Below are 20,275 nucleotides of genomic sequence, written 5' to 3'. Positions count from 1 at the left end.
TACGCATTGCGACAGCATGCTTGTTATGGTTTTGAGGTGTTTGGGTGGATTCTTGGGTGCTGCAGTGATGGCCACTCTCTCGGGGAGGAGCCTCATGAGGAACTGCAGTACCATGTTAGACTCAGAATGCACAAACACAGGAGATTGTCTTTTATTAAACAGCTTGTAGTTACCACCAGAGGTGGCAGTAGTGAGTAGATTCTGTAGCAGCAGTCTTGGGGTCCTCAGCAGAGGAGACATGTCCCACAACAGTGGTGTAGGGAGCTCCGATGCAGGTCTTCAATATGGAGCTGTAGGTGAGACAGACTGGCAAAGGTTAAGTTACTCACAACAGTATAGCTGTATTGGTGATGATTCCAGCAGGCAGAAGTAGTTAGCTCACAGGCACCGAGATAGACAGCACAGGCCCTCGAGGGGCGAGTACCTGGTTCTCTGGATAGGCACCTAGAAATAAGCATAGGGCCCCCGAGGAGCGGGTACCCAAGTTAGTAGAACACCGGAGGGAGGAGAGAGCTTCCAGGTGCAGAGTAGCTCAGACCGGACAAATCCAATCCTTGCTAACTCAATCAGTCAGCAACAAAAGGGCAGGTTAAATACCTGGATGGCATGACATCACTCGAGGGGAACGCGCCCAAGGTTCGTGCCATAGTTGTAATAAAGACGTGGGTGGCACGCGCCTGCACACCTTAGGAGGCCCTCAGGTGAATCATGGCGGAATGCCTTGCCATAGCTGTTCCGGGGACACCGGGGAGTGCGGCTTGCAGATGCGGCGGTCGCCATCTTCCCGAAGCTTGTGGAGAAAGCTAGAATTGAGGTGAGGCACAAAGGACGAAGCTGTCTGAGTCCAACGGACGTAACAAACACAGGAGATTGTCTTTTATTACCCCCCTATTTTATTACCCCCTTCAAAGGAGGTCCTTTGAAGGGGGGTAACAGTACCCCCCTTCAAAGGACCTCCTCCAGACCCCTTACCTGGTCTTGGTTTCTGAGGATGTGATCGGTGAAACTGATTCAGCATCTCCTTGTCCATGATATTAGCCAAAGGTTCCCACGAGTTATTTTCTGGTCCATAACCCTCCCATGACAGGAGGTATTTCCAAACTCTGCCTCTCTTTCTGACGTCAAATATAGCGTCTACTTTGTACTCAATATCCTCTTCTGCGTCTACAGGAGCAGGATCAGGTGCCTTGGTGGTGAAATTGTTGAGAATAAGAACATAAGAAAATGCCATACTGGGTCAGACCAAGGGTCTGTCAAGCCCAGCATCCTGTTTCCAACAGTGGCCAATCCAGGCCATAAGAACCTGGCAAGTACCCAAAAACTAAGTCTATTCCATGTTACCATTGCTAATGGCAGTGGCTATTCTCTAAGTGAACTTAATAGCAGCTAATGGACTTCTCCTCCAAGAACCTATCCAATCCTTTTTTAAACACCGCTATACTAACTGCACTAACCACATCCTCTGGCAACAAATTCCAGAGTTTAATTGTGCGTTGAGTAAAAAAGAACTTTCTCCGATTAGTTTTAAATGTGCCCCATGCTAACTTCATGGAGTGCCCCCTAGTTTTTCTACTATCCGAAAGAGTAAATAACCGATTCACATCTACCCGTTCTAGACCTCTCATAATTTTAAACATCTCTTTCATATCCCCCCTCAGCCGTCTCTTCTCCAAGCTGAAAAGTCCTAACCTCTTTAGTCTTTCCTCATAGGGGAGTTGTTCCATTCCCCTTATCATTTTGGTAGTCCTTCTCTGTACCTTATCCATCGCAATTATATCTTTTTTGAGATTCGGCGACCAGAATTGTACACAGTATTCAAGGTGCGGTCTCACCATGGAGCGATACAGAGGCATTATGACATTTTCCGTTTTATTCACCATTCCCTTTCTAATAATTCCCAACATTCTGTTTGTTTTTTTGACTGCCGCAGCACACTGAACCGATGATTTCAATGTGTTATCCACTATGACACCTAGATCTCTTTCTTGGGTTGTAGCACCTAATATGGAACCCAACATTGTGTAATTATAGCATGGGTTATTTTTCCCTATATGCATCACCTTGCACTTATCCACATTAAATTTCATCTGCCATTTGGATGCCCAATTTTCCAGTCTCACAAGGTCTTCCTGCAATTTATCACAATCTGCTTGTGATTTAACTACTCTGAACAATTTTGTGTCATCTGCAAATTTGATTATCTCACTCGTCGTATTTCTTTCCAGATCATTTATAAATATATTGAAAAGTAAGGGTCCCAATACAGATCCCTGAGGCACTCCACTGTCCGTCCACACTCTTCCACTGAGAAAATTGTCCATTTAATCCTACTCTCTGTTTCCTGTCTTTTAGCCAGTTTGCAATCCAATGAGCGATTTTAGTAGTGAGACATGAAACGCGTTATGAATCTTCATTGCTGGAGGAAGTCTGAGACTGTAGGTGAGATTACCCAGATGTTGGAGGATGGGAAAGGGTCCGACATAGCATGGAGCGAAGTGAGCTAATGGAAGGTTGAGTCTGAAGTGTTTTGTAGATAAACAGACTTTGTCACCAGGCTTGAAGTCAGGAGCCTTGCAGTGATTAGCGTCATAGCCCCTTTTAGCTTGAAGTCCAGCTTTATGAAGCATCTCCTTAGTCTTCTTCCATAGTTGATGAATATTATTGGCAGTAGATAGAGCTGCCAGGGATGACACTGACAGCGGAACCGGTAAGGGTGGTGAAGTAGCTGTCCATATACCACAACGAAAGGTGTTGATCCAGTAGATGTTGCTGGATGGGAGTTGATTGTGAACTTGGCCCAGGGTAGTAGTTCAGCCCAGTCGTTCTGACGTTAATTGATGTAGGCACGGAGGAACTGCTTGACGGTACAGTTCATCCTCTCAGTTTGACCATTTGACTGGGGATGGTATGATGAGGTGAAGTCGAGAGTGATATCAAACGTCTTGCACAAAGCCTTCCAGAATTTAGCTGTGAATTGTACACCTCTGAGACGATGTGTTTAGGCATGCTGTGCAGGTGAAAAATGTGGCTGATGAAGAGATTTGCAAGTTCCATAGCTGTAGGCAAGCCAGGAAGAGTCACAAAGTGAGCCATCTTTGAGAAATGATCCACTGTTACTCAGATGGTATTGTTGCCTCCAGAGCGTGGTAAGTCCACCACAAAGTCCATGGCAATATGAGTCCAGGGCTCATCTGGTACTGGCAAGGGTTGAAGCAGGCCCCAAGGACGTCCGGGTGGAGGTTTCTGTCTGGCACAATTTGAACAGACAGCTGCGTAAGCAAGTGTCCTCTTTCATAGACGGCCACCAGCAGTATTTCTGTAGCTTCGCCAGAGTTCTCTGTTGACCGGGGTGTCCAGCCAATTTGGAGTCGTGAGCTCATGCTAGCAGTTTCTTCCAGAGGTTGCTGGGTACAACAGTCTTGCCCAAGGGCACAGAGTGAGTAGCTGATAGAATGAGTCTCTTAGGGTCGATGATGTGTTGCGGTGCATCAGGCACGTCTTCAGATATAAAGGAGCAAGATAGGGCATCAGCTCTGATGTTTTTATCTCCAGGTCGATATTTCAGCACAAAATCAAATCAATTAAAGAACAAGGACCATCTCACCTGTCTATGGTTGAGGCGCTGGGCATGGCGGAGGTATTCCAGGTTTTTTTGATCTGTAAAACCCGTGATCTGATGTTGAGCACCTTCAAGCCAGGGGCCCCACTCCTCAATGCCATCTTTATCGTCAGTAGTTCTTTATCTCCAATGCCGTAGTTCCTTTCTGCCGGCGAGAAGCGTTTGGAGAAAAAGGAACATGGATGCAGAGTTTTGGAGTCACTGGCCTGACAACACAGCCCCTACACCAACATCTGAGGCACAATGAAGGGGCGTGCAGGATCCAGATGGTGAAGACATGGCTTAGTTGAGAAGGCGTCCTTTAGTTTCTGAAATGCAGAAATAGCCTCCACAGACCAATTGGCAACATTGGCACCTTTCTTTGTTAGTGCTGTTAGCGGAACAGTTAGAGAGGAATAATTCTTGATGAAGGTTCTGTAGTGGTTGGTAAATCCCAGAAATTGTCTAAGAGCCTTTAGACCAGTGGGTTGAGTCCATTTTCGAATGCTCTCAAGCTTTTGAGGATCCATCTGGAACCCTTTGTTTGAAACAATGTACCCTATGAAAGGCACAGATTCCTTGTGGAATTCACACTTAGACAGCTTGGCATAAAGGCGGTTCTCCCGCAGTCTCTGCAGAACCCTCTTGACATCTTCCATATGCGTGGTGATATCTTGGGAAAATATCAGGATGTCGTCTAGGTATACAACGACACATTGGTAGAGTAGATCACGCAGGATCATGTTTTGGAAGACAGCCGTGGCATTGCACAAGCCGAAGGGCATCACCAGATATTCAAAGTGTCCGTCCCGGGTGTTAAAAGCGGTCTTCCATTCGTCGCCAGAGCGAATACGAACAAGGTTATAGGCTCCTTTGAGATCAAGATTGGAAAATATTCTGGCTCCCTGTAGTCTATCAAATAGCTCAGAGATGAGTGGTAAGGGATAACGGTCTTTTATAGTGATCTCGTTTAGACCATGATAGTCAATACATGGACGTAAGGTTCCGTCCTTCTTCCCCACAAATAAAAAGCCTGCACCGGCAGGAGACTTGGATGGTCTTATGAAACCCTTTTGAAGTTTCTCTTGGATGTATTCGGACATTGCTTTGTTTTCCACTACAGACAGGGGGTAAACCCTTCCTTTGGGTGGTTCAGTGTTGGGTTTCAAAGTAATAGCGCAGTCATATGATCTGTGTGGAGGTAATACATCAGTGGCTTCTTTGGAAAATACATCTTGAAAGGATGCATATTGAGGCGGCAACCCAGGCAACAACGGGGTCGTTGGCATGCAGGGTATAGGAGAAACTTCCATCAGGCACTTTCCATGGCAATCTGGACCCCAATGTGAAAGTTCCAGAGTAGCCCAATTGAATTGCGGCATATGCTTCTGCAGCCATGGTAACCCCAGTACTAAAAGGTGCATGGCCTTCTCTAGCACAAAGAAGGAAATAGTCTCTGAATGAAGAGCTCCAGTCCTTAAGCTTACTGGTTCAGTAAGCAGGGTCACTTCACCCGGTAAGGGCTCTCCATGAATTGAGGATAACAGCAGCAGAGACATCATGGTAGTGGTGGGGATCTGCAAATGTTCCACTAGATGTTTTAAGATAAAATTTCCTCCTGCCCCAGAGTCCACTAAGGCAAGAGTCTGATATTCAAGTGGTCCGCAGATTAAGGAGACAGGGAGAGAGAGTGGAGGAGAGGGTGCAGTTAGACCTAGAAGAGTCCTCCTATAGGACTTAGGTCTGCCAGTTTCCCGGACATATAGGGCATGTTTGTACAGCATGGCTGTCTTGTCCACAATACATGCATAGTCCCAACCTCTTTCGTTTTCTTCTCTCTTTAGAAGTCAAATGACTGCGGCCTAGTTGCATTGGTTCTTCCTTGCCAGCAGCAGGGCCAGACTGTATAGGCTTCAATACCGGCTTGCCTCGAGTTTCTCCCTGGCTAGGTCCTCTGGGGCTCTTGACCTCTTGAACCTTATCATGAAGTCGATGATCTATCCTCGTAGCCAACTTCATTAGGTCTTCCAAGGTCTCAGGCATTTCTCGAGCCGCCAGTTCGTCCTTTAGCCAGGAGTTCAAGCCTTCAAAGAAGAGTGTTTTCAGGCATCTCAGGTCCCAGTGTAGCTCTGAAGCCAATGTCTTGAATTCTATGGTGAAGTCTGGTAAAGGTTTATTACCTTGCTTCAGATGAACCAATGTAGATCCTGTTGTCGTGTACTGGGCAGGGTCATCGAATACTGATCTGAACAGTTCCAGGACCCTGGTAAGATCATTCAGGATAGGGTCATTGCGCTCCCACAGCGGAGAGGCCCAAGCCAATGCTCTTCCGTCCAGATAAGACAGGATATAGGTGGTCTTGGCATAAGCTGTAGGGAAATGGTTAGGTTGCAGAGCAAAATGCATGCAACATTGGTTGATAAATCCTCTACATCTCCAAACTTCCCCTGAGAAGCAGGTAGGAGCAGAGAGAGGTACAGTAGTCTTGACCATCACTTCTGGTGGTGTAACTTCATTATCTGCGGTGGTTGAAGTATTCATCTGTGCGTGCAGTTAATTAAAGGCAACAGTTAGGCTATCCAGTGAATTCTGTTGTTCGGAGATTCGCTGGGCCAGGCCTGGAATGGCCTGCGATGCGGTGAGCTGAGCCGAATCCATGGAGTTAGCAATCTGTTATGGTTTTGAGGTGTTTGGGTGGATTCTTGGGTGCTGCAGTGATGGCCACTCCCACGGGGAGGAGCCCTATGAGGAACTGCAGTACCAGGCTAGACTCAAAATGCACAAACACAGGAGATTGTCTTTTATTAAACAGCTTGTAGTTACCACCAGAGGTGGCAGTAGTGGATAGATTCTGTAGCAGCAGTCTTGGGGTCCTTAGCAGAGGACACCCGTCCCACAATAGTGGTATAGGGAGCTCCGATGCAGGTTTTCAATATGGAGCTGTAGGTGAGACAGACTGGCAAAGGTTAAGTTACTCACAACAGTGTAGCTGTATTGGTGATGATTCCAGCAGGCAGAAGTAGTTAGCTCACAGGTACTGAGATAGACAGCGCAGGCCCTCGAGGAGCGAGTACCTGGTTCTCTGGATAGGTACCTGGAAATAAGCATAGGGCCCCCCAAGGAGCGGGTACCCAAGTTAGTAGAACCCCGGAGGGTGGAGAGAGCTTCCAGTGGCAGCAGGAAGCAGCAGAGTAGCTCAGACCGGACAAATCCAATCCTTGCTAACTCAATCAGTCAGCAACAAAAGGGCAGGCTAAATACCCGGATGGCGTGACGTCACTCGAGGGGAACGCGCCCGAGGTTCGCGCCAAAGTTGGAATAAAGACTCCTTCTCTCCAGGACTTCCTTCCAGATTCCTTCTGAAGCCCCCCAACTGGCCGCTCCAGGAACTCACTCCTTGTAAAATCCCAGAGGCTCCCTTCTGGAACCCTAACATAGTAACTTAAAGGTGGATTTCAAAAGCTCTATATGCACCAAAGCCGGGAGATATGCGCGTGACTTGGCCCGGTGCGCGCCGCGTGGATTTTAAAAACTTCATGAGTACGCGTGTATCTCCTGGTCTGCACACAAAATTTAAAGTTCAAAAAAGGGGCAGGGTCTGGTCAGGGCATGTGCAAGCCAAGTCTGTACCATGAAGTCTGCGTGCAAGTATTTACACGCCCAACATGCGCTGGGGTCCCCTACCGCATAACTTTACTTCTGCTATGGACAGCAGCGTGTAAGTCATGAAATAAAACAATGACGCTAGTCAGCGGGGTTTTAAGGGTCGGGGCTAATAGGGTAAAAGGGAGGCAAGTTAACTAGGGGGTTTAGGAAACCCTCTCCTTTATTGGGTGCGAACTGGGAATGAACTGGGGAAATAGGTAATTGCGTCGACGCGCATATCTACTAAAATTCCCCCTACTTACATGCTCGAGTCAGCATTTGCACACACATGCATGCGTCAATATAAAGTCGTGTGCACATGTATGCTCGTATAGCCGATTTTTTAACATGCAAACGTATACATGCATATAAGCTCGTATGTTATAAATTGCAATGTGCATGTGTGTGAGCCGGCAAATGCTCGCACATGTGCGACCACGCATGAGTCTTAAAATTTGCCTCTTACTGTATAGTAACATAGTAATGACAGCAGAAAAAGACCGAATGATCCATCCAGTTTTCACAGCAAATTTCTTATAGGAGCAAATGCCGCTCCATGCAGGTTTCCCCAAGCCTTATTTTAAGGGTAGTAATATTAACAATCAAAACTACTGCTAATATCAAAATTACTGCTAACAGTATTTTTACAGGGAAAGCAGCCTTCTTGATAATTCAGATAATGCTGCTTGAAGGTGCTATGCTTTTGGGCTTGGCAGTAGAAGCAGTCCTGCACATTTTCCCTAATGTCTGCATTTGAGTACCCCGGATCAGAAAAGTCAGAGCCCTGACTTTTATCCCCCTGCCATCAAAGCTAAGAGCAATTTTGCAGTTGCATCAAAATCATGAAAACCAACTGATTAAGGGTAGTAATCCCCATGCCTTCTGTTAGGGGTAGTAACTGCCACTCCATGCAGGTTACCTCTATGCATCCTTTTCTTCATGTCCATCTCTGCCTTTAGGGATCCACAGTGTTTATCCCATGCCTTTTTGAATTTGTTTACTGTTTTCATCTATACCACCTTTTCCGGAAGGGCTCTCCAAGCATCCACCATGCTCTCCATGAAGAAATATTTCCTGATGGTGGTTCTGAGGCATCCCCCCTATAGTTTCATTTTGTAATTTCAGGTTTGACTGCTTGCTTTCTAATGGTATAGGTTCAAGGATCGTGAATAATTTAAATCTTTCAGATATCTGAAGTCTGTATTATATCTTCGCTGCACCTCCTCTCTTCTAGGTTATACATATACAGATCCTTCAGCCTCTCCTCATAAGTCTTCGATATAGACCCCACACTATTTTGGTTGCCCTTCTCTGGACAGCCTTAATTTTGTCTCTATCCTTTTTGAGATTCAATCTCCAAAACTGAACTCAGTATTCCAGGTTAAGCCTCACCAAGGACCTGTCAAGGATATCATTACCTCCTTTTTCTTACTGGTTATTCCTCTCTCTATGCAGCCAGGCATTCTTCGGCTTTAGCTACTGCCTTGTCACATTGCTTCCCACCTTCAGATCACCCCAAGGTCCCTCTCCCAGTCTGTGCACATTAGTCTTTCATCCTTCATCACATACAGCTCATTTGGATTACTGCATCCCAGAATCATGAATCTACACTTCTTGGCATGGAATCCCAGCTGCCAAACCTTAGATCACTCTTCAAGCTTTCTTAACTCACTTTTCATTCTCTCTGCTCCTTCAGGCATGTCTACTCTGTTGCAGATCTTCAGTATCATCAGCAAATAGCTAAGCTTTACCTTCTATCCCTTCCACAATGTCACTCACAAAGATATTGTACAGAAAAGGTCCCAAAACAGATTCTTGTTGTTGTGTTCCGCGCCCGCGGCTGTCCGCGGGCGCGCCCCCCACCCTGGTCGCCGGGTCAGGAGCCGTCACTGCTCCTCCCTTGCGGCAGCTAGAGGCTTTCCTCCGCGGCCCGAGATCCAAGATGGCCGCTGCCATCTTAGGCACGAGGCCGCACCTCCTCATTAGAATTAAAGGGACCTAAGCCCTTTAATTACACTCAGCTGCCTTCAATGATCCAGGGCAGAGGAAGTATATAAGGAGGCTTCCTCTGCTCATTCCTTGACTTGGCAACTTCCGTGGTTAGTCAGGTCTGCTTGCTTCGGTGAGTTCTTGTGCTTTGGATCCTTGTTCCTGTTTCGTCTTGGTGTTCCTGGTTCCTGACTTTGGATTGGCTAGTGGTGATTCCTGGTATTGACTTCGGATTGGCAAGCGGTGATTCTCTGGTATGTGACTTCGGACTGGCAAGTGGTGATCCCTTGGCGTGTGACCTTGGACTGGTAAGTGACGACCCTCTAGCACTTGTCTTCAGACTCCTCCTTGACCATCGTCTCCAAGGGCCCGCCTAAGTCCCAGCGGCCCGGGTCCCTACGGGCTCCTCCCGGGGGGACCACGGGCTTCCAGGGGTGAAGCTCCTGTCAGCCCTTGCACCGAACGTCTTGACCTCTCAAAGGTCCACCTAAGTCCCAGCAGTCTGGGTCCCTACGGACTCCTCCTGGGGGGACCGCGGACCTCCAGTGGCGAAGACACACTTCCTTTCTTCGACGTCACGACTCCTCGTCTGCCTCCACAGTCGCCTCTGTCTCCAGTGCAGAGGGTCAGCTGGTCACGTCTTCCGTTCCTGCCTCGCCACCCGATGGGAGAACCTACGGATCCTCTTCCTAAGGTATTCCATCCTCCCGTTGGCCCAAGGATTCACGAGCCTGAGCATAACACTTGTAGCATGCCATTTAACACTATTCTCTCTTCTGAGTAGGTCTCATTTACTATTACATGCTGTCTCCTGTCAGACAACCAGTTTGTAATTCTCTCCATCACCTTGATGCTGACTCCTAAACTTATTTTATTTATGAGCTTCCTATGTGGAACTGTTTCAAAGGTTTTGCTAAAATCCAAGTATATCATATGGAGTGCTTGATCCTTTTCTCTAGTCATCCAATGAAAAAAATCAATCAGATTTGTCTGACAGGACCTACCCATGGTGAATCCATGCTGCCTCAGGTCCAGCAATCCACCAGTTTGTAGATAGTTTATTATTCTTTCCTTCAGCAGCATCTCCATTAATTTTCCCACCACCAAGGTGAGGCTAACTGGTCTTTAGTTTCCAACCTCTTCTTTGCTACCACTCTTGTGACGTGGACCACTACCGCTCTTCTCCAGTCTTGTGGCATCACTCCTGTTTTTAAGGCTCTGTTGTACAGGTATTTCAGTGGACCCGCTAGCACATGTCTGAGCTCTTTTAGCATCCTGGGATGTACCACATCTGGCCCCATAGCCTTGTCCACCTTCAGTTTTCCTAGCTCTTCCCATACATTCTCTTCTGCAAATGGGCTTGCACCTACCCCACTACAATTTACGGTATTATCAACCAGCAATGGTCCTTCTCCAGTCAACACTGAACTGAAGTATTTGTTAAATATTTCTGTCATTTCTTCATCTCTCTCCACACATTGCTCACAACCTTTCAATTTCACTATACCAATTTGGGCTTCCCTTCTTTCTCTGATATAGCTGAAAGATGTTTTGTCACCTCACTTTACCTGTTTGGCAATCCATTCTTCCGCTTGATCTTTTGCTTTCCTGATCTCTTTCTTCATCTCCTTTAGTTTCACCAGTTATTCTTCCCTGCATTCCTCTTTTTGGGATCCTTTATACTTGAATGCTGTTCTTTTTGCCTTTAATTTTTCAGCCACCTCCTTTAAGAATCAGATCAGTTTATTTTTCCTTTTCCTTTTATTTACTTTTCTAGCATATAGATTTGTTGCCTTTGTAATAGCTTCTTTTAATTTGACTCACTGCTGTTCCACCTCAACCATTTTCTCCCAGTCTTCTAGTTCTTCCTCCAGGAACATCCTCATTCGACAAAGTCCAAATTTTTGAAATTAAAAACTTGGGTCTTTGTACGACTTCTCTGTATCTTATTTGCAATACCAAATCATATCATCTGATGATCACTGGTGCTCAGGTGGGCACCTGCTCGGACATTAGAGACATCCTCATTTTTGAGCATCTGGTCTAGTATGACAACATCCTTCGTGGGTTCCATTACCATTTGTTTGAGCAGAGTCCATAGAATGGCACCACTCTCTCTCTACTTCTTGTAGATTCCGCAGATGGGATACTCAAATCTACATCTGGTAGATTTAAATCTTCAATGAGCAACACTTTTCCCTTCTTTCCCACCTTTTGTATGTCTCTGACCAGATCTCTGTCCAGCTCTTGTCTGAATCAAAAGCCTGTAGGCCACACCAATGTAAATGGAAGCACCATCTTTTTTTAGAATAGCCCATAATGCTTCTTCCCTACTCCATGTCCCTTGCATTTCAGTTGCTTGGCTATTGATTTTGACATAAAGCGCTACTCCTCCCCCTTTCTTGTCCTTCCTTAATTTATAGCTTGGGATAGCTGCATCCCAATCACGAGACTCCGTGAACCATGTCTCTATAATAACAACGATGTCCAAGTCTGCTTCCACCATTAGAGCCTGCAAGTCTGGGATTTTATTGCCCAGACTATGAACATTTGTGCTCATAGCTTTCCAGCTTCTCTCCTTCGGCTTGCTCTTCTTCTTGGACATCTTTTCTGCCCTATTCAGTTTATTTTTGTTAATTTCTTCATCCACTTCTTAGAGTTATAAGGGGTGACATTCTAATTTCCTTCTGCCTTACCCATCCTAATTTAAATGCCTTATGGCTTATGATTTGAATTTTTCATTTAGGACGCAACTCAAAGAGCTCTAGAATATTCTGAGTTTCTACTTTAAGTACTCTTCTAACTCCCAAAGTCATCACCGAGTGCGGTGTGTCTTCAGCATCTACTACTCTTAGTCTTTCAATAATCATATGTACTCCCTGGTATAGACATATAGTGACCTGATCAGGGACCTTTAGGTACCCTTACACAAACATGTTTGTTGCTTCCAGAGAAATTTTTTTTTTCTCTGGCGGTAATCTCTATGTAGATTACCGCCTTCTGTATGAATATGTCTAACAGCAGGATCTGCGGGGTAGGGGAGGGTATCCCCCCACAAATCTAAGGAGCAAGGCTTCAAATTCTGAGAGATGTGCAGGGATCCAATGACAACATAGCTTCCAACCCACTGATGCCACTTCTGCTTGGATGTGATCTACTCTTGTCATCATGAGTCGGGACCATCTTACTGCTGCAGGCCATGTGGAAACCTGTTGGGGGCTGTAGTTTGCCCATGTCTTGGCTAAGGGTTTGAAAAAAAGAGTCCTGAATATTAATATTAATTGTTAAACACACAGACCTAACAGAATGCAAAACTATTAATGAAATATCAAAACACATTTTTCTTCTCATACAGAAGCTTTTTGTCATAATAAAAAAACTGTGATAAAACAGAAAGTAAAGAATCACATACCTCTACAACAACAAGAAATGCAAGTTTTGCTGCAATTACATGCCAGTAATATATATTGTGTGCATATTCATGTTCATGTCCTGGGGGGTACCGGAAATCACGATACCTGATAAAGAAAAAAAACCATTCTCTGTCATAATACATTTATTTATTTATTTATTTAATGTTTTTTTTAATATACCGACATTCATACGACACATCACATCGGTTTCCAGATAACAAGAAATTCAGCCCTCATGATCAGAAGACAGAACATAATGTGTAAATGTTTTTCTTTTACTGAATTTACCACTTTTGGAAGCTTCCAAGTGACAGGATTAGAAAACTGAAGTCTTACATTTATTCATAGAGAAGGAAAAGCATGGACAGTAATGGTTAAAGTTTCCTTATGCTGCCCTGCCCATGTGTTTCCACCCTGTTCTTAAGGGACCATATTGCTGCAATGGTTTTTATTTGTTACTTTTTTTAGTTACATGTTTGTTTTCATCTTTTATTGATTTTATGTTAGTTTCTCATGATTTATCATGTGCTTGGGTCAATTTATTACTGCTCTTGCTGGTAGGTGGGTGGGGTATGTTCACAATTTGTTTAAGAGGAAGGGGTTTCTTTCCCTCCTGGAGATTTGTTTATTGTTTGTCCTGGTTGTGAAAGCATTGAAAACCCCTAAAAATGGAAATCTGATTTTATCAGCTTTAAGTTTGGTCTAATTAATACTCAGTGTGATCCAAGTTTCTGTTCATGAGGTAATTATAGAACAGCATTTAGATGTTTCATTCATTACTGAAATGTGGCTTGTAGAAAATGATTACATTGTACTTTCTCCATCTTGTCGCTAAATCTATGATGTTTTGTAAAGTCTTGACCTGTACAGAATGGTTGTAGTACAGCAATCGTATATTGTTAAGTCCTTAGATATTACAACATTGTACAGGGGCTGAGTGCTGTTTGAATTTGGACATCTTAAATTAGTGATGCCAGTGGGCCGGAAGTAATGATGCCACTGGATTCCTGCATAGCTTTCAGACTTTGAGGCCCCGCTCCATAGACCACCCTCCCTCTGTCAGTCATATTCATATCATGCCCCCAGAAATCATAAGCTGCTGATAACTAATATTCTTCTACTAAGTTTTAATGTTCATGCTGAATTTCCCAATCTGCTAATCCTGGAGGACCATAATATTCAAGTAAATACAGTTTTGATTGACCCCTCTGCAGGATTTATGGGTATAATGTCATCACAGGGTTTTACCACGTCACACTTGTATACAAACATACAAAAATGTTTATTTAAAGATATAACATAAACACCTGTCTAAACAAATAAATGCGAACTAACCATCCACACAATTACAACCACTCCATACACTCATTAAAATCTAACCAAACACAGTGCATAAAACAGCAATGGACCCGCGCCAATTAGATTTTAATGAGTGTATGGTGTGGTTGTAATTGTGTGGAAGGTTAGTTAGTATTTATTTGTTTAGACAGGTGTTTATGTTATATCTTTAAATAAACATTTTTGTATGTTTGTATACAAGTGTGACGTGATATGATATGTAGTGTTCTCTAGTAGTGTGGTCAAAATAATTGAATATAGAGAAACTGTTTAACATTAGCCCTCTGTAATAGTCTCACAGGGTTTTAGGCAGATGGTCACTAAACCAGTTCATGAAGGTGAAATTAGAAACCTACCTGCTCATTTCCTTTCCTTGAGTCATGCCAGACCAGTTCAGATATGTGAGTTATGTCCCCCTCACCAGCAGATGGAAACAAAGAACTAAATTGTATATTGATACCCTCTTCTCCTCTATAGCCTCGTGCAGAAAGGGAGGCCTATTGCCCAGCTGGTGCCTAAGTTCTTCCCCTATTTTTTCTTTTTTTTTCAACCAACACATAAATAACAGAACAACATGCTCTTCTCTCCCAAAATTGCTCTTCAGGTTGAGCATATGATATTTATCAAAGCAGATTACATGCATATACTGTAGATATTATTATTTCTTTTCAGACCTACATTTTCCTTGGCTCCTGGGTGGGCTTTGGATTGGTGTGGCATGACACAAAGAAAGGAAATTATCAGGGAGGTTTCCAATTTAACCTTCCTAATCATCTTGCTTGACCAGGTCAGACATGTGAGATGTACCCAAGCAGTTCCTAATCCAGATGGGGAGAAGCCAAGGCTGCCTCAATTACACTCATTCCAAAGGCTGCATCCCCTCTTGCCTGCAGGTTTAGTCTGCAATACTTCTTTTAGGAGTGGAAGGTGGGCCAAGTTACTTCCTTGCAAATGTTTGCTGGTGTGACTAAGCCCAAAACACAGCCTGCACCCTAGCAAAATGTGCCCTTAAACCTTCCAGGACTTGCCTCCCTTTCACTATTTACTTAGGCCAACCTGATCCTTAATTCATTTATTTATTTAGTTTATTTATTTATTTAACATTTTTTATATACCGTCGCTCAGGGTCCATCGAAACGGTTCACAACAGTTTAAAATGCAATCTTCCTAGTAACTAATATACATTATAAAAGCCTAAAATGTGCATATTAACATAAAAAAAATATTTCCTAGCTTAAAATATAAAAGTTCCTGGAGTCATGAAACATAAAACATAGCTCAACTTGTATCCTAAAAACACCTCAAATTATACTTAATAAATGAAACATAATAAAATTAATTAAAACAAATGATAAGATAATCAGTAGATGTCCTTCCATATAAAATCCTAAAATCAGTTGCAATTCTAATAACAGTAGTTGTCCTTCTATATAAAATTCTGATATCAATTGTGACAACATAAAACGTATTTAGGCTTGACTCGAGTAAGCTTTACTAAAAAGCCAAGTCTTAAGCTCACGTTTGAACTTTTTAAAATCTTAGATCCTGTTGGGATTAATAGAGGGACTGGGGCAAATATGTTTCACTCCCCTAAAGAAGCGAACCACATCACAGCACGACCCATGGAGTTCCATCTAACTTGGCCTCTATAGCAGGATATAGCCACTGCCTACACCCTCAGTAAATTCAAGGATAAACCCTTGTCCAGTCCGTCTTGCAGAAATTCCAGGATTGAAGGAAGCTGTGATTTAAACAGAGATAACTATTTCTCCTGATGCCAAGCTTCAAAACTTCTCCACACCTTGACATAAGCAAGGATGTAGATATTTTCCTTGTTTTAAACAATATTGATATCGCTGCTCCTGATTAACCTTGCTTGGATGATCTCACCCACTCAAGAGCCAGGCCATAAGACAAAAAGCAGAGGGGTTCTCCAATATCACCAAGCCCTGATGAGTAGACCTCTTATGTGGAAAATGGTTTCTCCCCCTGATTCTGACCAGGTTTGCATACCATGGTTGCTTGGCTCAGTCTAGAGCCACCAACATGACTCAACTAGGATGATCTGCAATCCTCTGGCTTACTTTTCCTAGCAGCAGCCAGCAGGGAAATATGTACAAGAGGCTGTCCTGTGGCCATGGCTGTGACAATATGTCCAATCCCTTGGACCCCACTTCTTTCCTGTGACTGAAAAACCTCTATGCCTTGGAATTTCTGTAAGTTACAATCAGGTCCCACTAAGTGTGACCTCCATTATTTGCATGAATGCTTCTTTGGTTAACTTCCACTTGCCCAGGTGTAAGATCTGTGGTCTGAGAAAGTCCGTTTTAACATTGTCAACCCCTGTGACATGTGATACTGACAAGTTCTTGAGATGGTCTTTTGCCCAAGCCATCAATAGCTATGTTTCCCTTTCTATGTGGGAACTCTTGGTACCCCCTTGTCTCCAGGGGTATTGTTGGACAATACTCTGACTGCTTTCCCTTTTATCATTGGAAGAAAGCTGATCAGGGCTAAACTGATAGCCCTGGTTTCCACTCCATGGAGAACCAGTGACCTTTGCCACCTATCCCCTGCAATGAGCTCCCCAGCTTACTAAATTCACATTTATCACAACTATGACCCATTGTGTGGGCTCCAAATCTATATCCTTTTTCAAGTTCGCCTCCTCCAATCACTATTCCAGGATCTTCCTGTCCAGAACTTCCAGAGGTAGAGGCCTCTGGAAGTTCTGACTCAGTAGAGACTATGGTGACTACAGATCTCTCTATAAAGGGCACATATAGGCTCTTGTCTATGGCACCAAGTCTATGGCTGTTGCCATCGACCCCAAGAACCTGCAGATAGGACAGAACTCAAAGAGCCCTGAATTTCTGCATATTCTTCACCCACACCTGCAGTTTGCAATCTTGTTGTCTGACATGAATACCTTCCCTTCTTTTGTATCAAAATGTACACCTAGATAAACTAGGGACTGGAAGGGTTGACATTGACTCTTGGACGAATTCACCACCCAGCTCAGGGTTTCCAGCACTTGTAGAACTCTGTGGGTGTACTGCTGACTCTCCCACAAAGACTTGGCTCTGATCAGCCAATTGTCTAGTTAAGTGTGCATACAGATATCTTTTCTACAGGGAAAGAATGCCACTAGCACCTCTTCTGAGGCATCTAAATATGATTTTATTTCACGCCATTGACTCTCTCCAAGCCTAGACCTCTGTTTTGCATGACCATGCCGTTGATTCTCTAAAGACCCAGACCTGTGCATTACTTGACTACTCCACTGCCTCTCTCCAGACCCAGACCTCTACATTGCCTGACTACTCCGTTGTCTCTCTCCAGACCCAGCCCTCTGCATTGCCTGACTACTCCGTTGCCTCTCTCCAGACCCAGACCTCTGCATTGCCTGACTACTCCGTTGCCTCTCTCCAGACTCAGACCTTTGCATTGCCTGACTTCGCTCTTGGCTCTCTCCTCGTCTAGACCTCAGTCTTGCTTGCCACCGCTTCCAGATTGCCAGCAGCCCTGACTCCAGCTTGCCCTACGAATGTTCTTCAGTCTGTGTCCTCGACCTGACCTATTCAGGCTTCGGCCTGTTTTTGCTCAGGCGCCCCCTGTCTGACTTTGGTTCTATTGGCGCCCGGGTCTCCGGGACTCTGCCTCGTCCAGTACAGACTATCACTTTCTCCTGTTGCTGCCCCTGGGCTGACCTCAATCCTCCCATTGACGACGACTGACAGAGGCCCACCTAAGTCCAGCCAGCCCCGGCACCCAAAGGCTCAACTCGCGGGGAATGAGGGCTGGTATTGGTGAAGCGCCAGCCGACCTCCGTCCATCAACCCTCTTCACCTGCCGATGGTGGGGACCCATAGGATCCCTCCTAAGGGTTGCTTCAACCCCATCTCAGCCCAAGGGTCCACCTCCGGCGCAACAAATAGCACTGGAAGAAAAGCTGCTGATGCCACCTGGGGCTCTGCGAGAATCACTTGAGTACTCATTGTTTCTGTCACCCCTCCCCTTCACTGCACTGCTTTCCACAGTGTCTCTTCCCCTGTTGGGACCCCATTGCATACTTTGCAGAAAGAGTCTGCGATGTTACAATTGTGTCAGGTCCCACGACACCCACATTTCTTGTCCTAGTATTTTCCATGGTAGATTTAAGGATGCTTTTATTCAATCTGTACTGAATAAAAATCATATTTAGATGCCTCAGAAGAGGCAAATTACAGACCTATATCTAACTTGCACTATCTGGGTAAATTAACTGAGTGGGCAGTGGCACTGTAGCTTAATCAATATTTGGAGGATTTAATCTTTTGGTTTAATGTTAGTTGTGCTTTTGGCCAGGCTTCAATACTGCAATTGCTGTTCTGGCTTTAGTGGATGACCTTAAATGAAACTTGGATAGGGGATCAGTCTTACTGGTTGTTTCCTTGACTTAACATAGACCATGAGGTAAAGAAATTCTTCACCAGCTCTGACAAGTTGAGGGATCCATTGCAATGAGGTTGGAGGAAAAACATCTTCCTCAGAAACCCAAAATGGTTCATTCTCACTCAAAAGTTGTCAATAGTGCTGGCACTGAGCAGGAACTCAGGACTGCAACTATAGCTACAGAACATCCAGCCAGTTGCGCAACAGCTCTCACTGGCTAGCACCAGATCTGATTGGCTGGTGAAACTTCCTTCTCTGCCACAGTGGGACTCTTGTACATATATGCTGGGATGGCCCACTCAAATAAGGAAGCAGCCTTAGAAAGCTCTGCCAAGGAGACACTCTTAGCCGATGAGATGGATGGCACCCTGACTGCATTGGATCTGAATAGAATAGATGGCTTGGCACCATGGGGGTCTTCTGCGCCATAAATGACAACAAAACCTACATCGATGAAGTGACCTCCTGCCTTGGGGTGGAAGTCTGCTCCACTTTGATGGCACCCTATGCTGATAATGGTGGTTTCTTTGGCGCTGAGGAAGACAGCCATGGAGAGGGCTCATCATGCCTCTTCAGCATCTTCCTCCATGCTTCACCAGGTGCTTTAATCTTCTGTACCATGCTCAACCCCTGACCTTTGCCGGATCTAGTAACTGATGCCAAAGGAAAGAAGCATTCCCAGACTTGTGGAAAAGAGGGGAAGAAGAATCCTGCCTCAACTTTTTTCACTGCATGTCTGCTGATGCTTTGCTTTGAGAAGAGGAGCAGCTCTGCTATGTCCTCTTGTGCTGTGGTTTTGCATTCTTAACCTACAACACCGTATGCCTCTATTTTCCAGGCATGGTACTGTTGCACCCTTGGACATCCTACTACAACTGAAGGCAATTGGAGGCATTGTGATTGGGGCCCAGGAGATAGCAGACAGCATGGATATTGTGTTGAACATCTAGTAACCACAGATACAGGCCTTAAAACTTCTGACTGCAGTCTTCTAGTCTTGGGTTTTTCCATTCCTAATCTTATTTTTCTTTTTAGAACTGAAAAGTTTTGTTGAGGGGCTGCTGAAGCAGCAGCAAAAACAAAATAGATGAAAAAAGGTAGAATAAAGTCAAGAATTGGCTCAATACTCTTAAGAAAGAGACTAGGAACATGTCCGTGAGGTAACTCGGATGAAGAAAGACTGAGGGTCTCATGCATGCACAGTAAAACTTTTCCTAAGCTCTGAGAACTGGATCCTTGCCGGCACTGCTGGATGACTTCAGCCACGTGTTGTTGATAGAGAAACTGCTTTTCACATTTGCACTATTTGTAATTTTCATCCCTATCTATTGCAGGAGCATCTTATTACTATTGTTCACATGCTGATCGCCGGATAGCAGGATTATTGTAATTCTTTGTACATGGATGCTCATATAAAGCAATTACATAAATTACAGTATGTTCAGAACACAATTGCTCACATTCTGTTGAGCTTAAGTTTGCATGGCCATACTACACCATCCTTGTATAAATTACATTGGTTCCTAGTGAATGCATGGATCCAGTTTCAGGTCCTTTCATTAATTTATAAAATTCTTTGTGGATTAGGTCCTAAATATCTTAAGAATAGGCATAACTGGTATCAGCTATCAAAAGCTTATAATCTTTGCAAGAGGCTCTCTTGTGTGTTCAGGCATCTTCAACTATCTATTATGTGGGATTTTGCAAAAGGCTTTCTTTTATTTTGGTCCCAAACTCTAGAACTCCTATCTATCTGATGTATGGCTGTGCAGAGATTACCTGGTTTTTAGAAATCTTTCTAAAACTTGGCTATTTAATTTAATTTTCTAATCATATTTCATAAATTTGTTGTTTGTGT

The 20,275-nt window shown here is 44.4% G+C and overlaps 1 protein-coding gene across 4 annotated transcripts in view; it reads right to left on the bottom strand.

The window, feature by feature from the left end:
* Positions 1 to 20,275, bottom strand: part of ANO6 (anoctamin 6) — a 220,623-nt gene that overhangs the window by 7,485 nt on the left and 192,863 nt on the right. For all 4 annotated transcript variants that reach the window (XM_029615974.1, XM_029615973.1, XM_029615975.1 and 1 more), the window contains one exon: positions 12,645 to 12,750. In XM_029615974.1, the coding sequence (XP_029471834.1) occupies positions 12,645 to 12,750 (106 nt within the window). The remainder of the gene's footprint in view (positions 1 to 12,644; positions 12,751 to 20,275) is intronic.

Source organism: Rhinatrema bivittatum, chromosome 9, assembly GCF_901001135.1.
Source record: "Rhinatrema bivittatum chromosome 9, aRhiBiv1.1, whole genome shotgun sequence".
NCBI lineage: Eukaryota > Metazoa > Chordata > Amphibia > Gymnophiona > Rhinatrematidae > Rhinatrema > Rhinatrema bivittatum.
The sequence above is the reverse complement of the archived record's forward strand: the minus strand, read 5'-3'. Positions and strand labels throughout refer to the sequence as shown.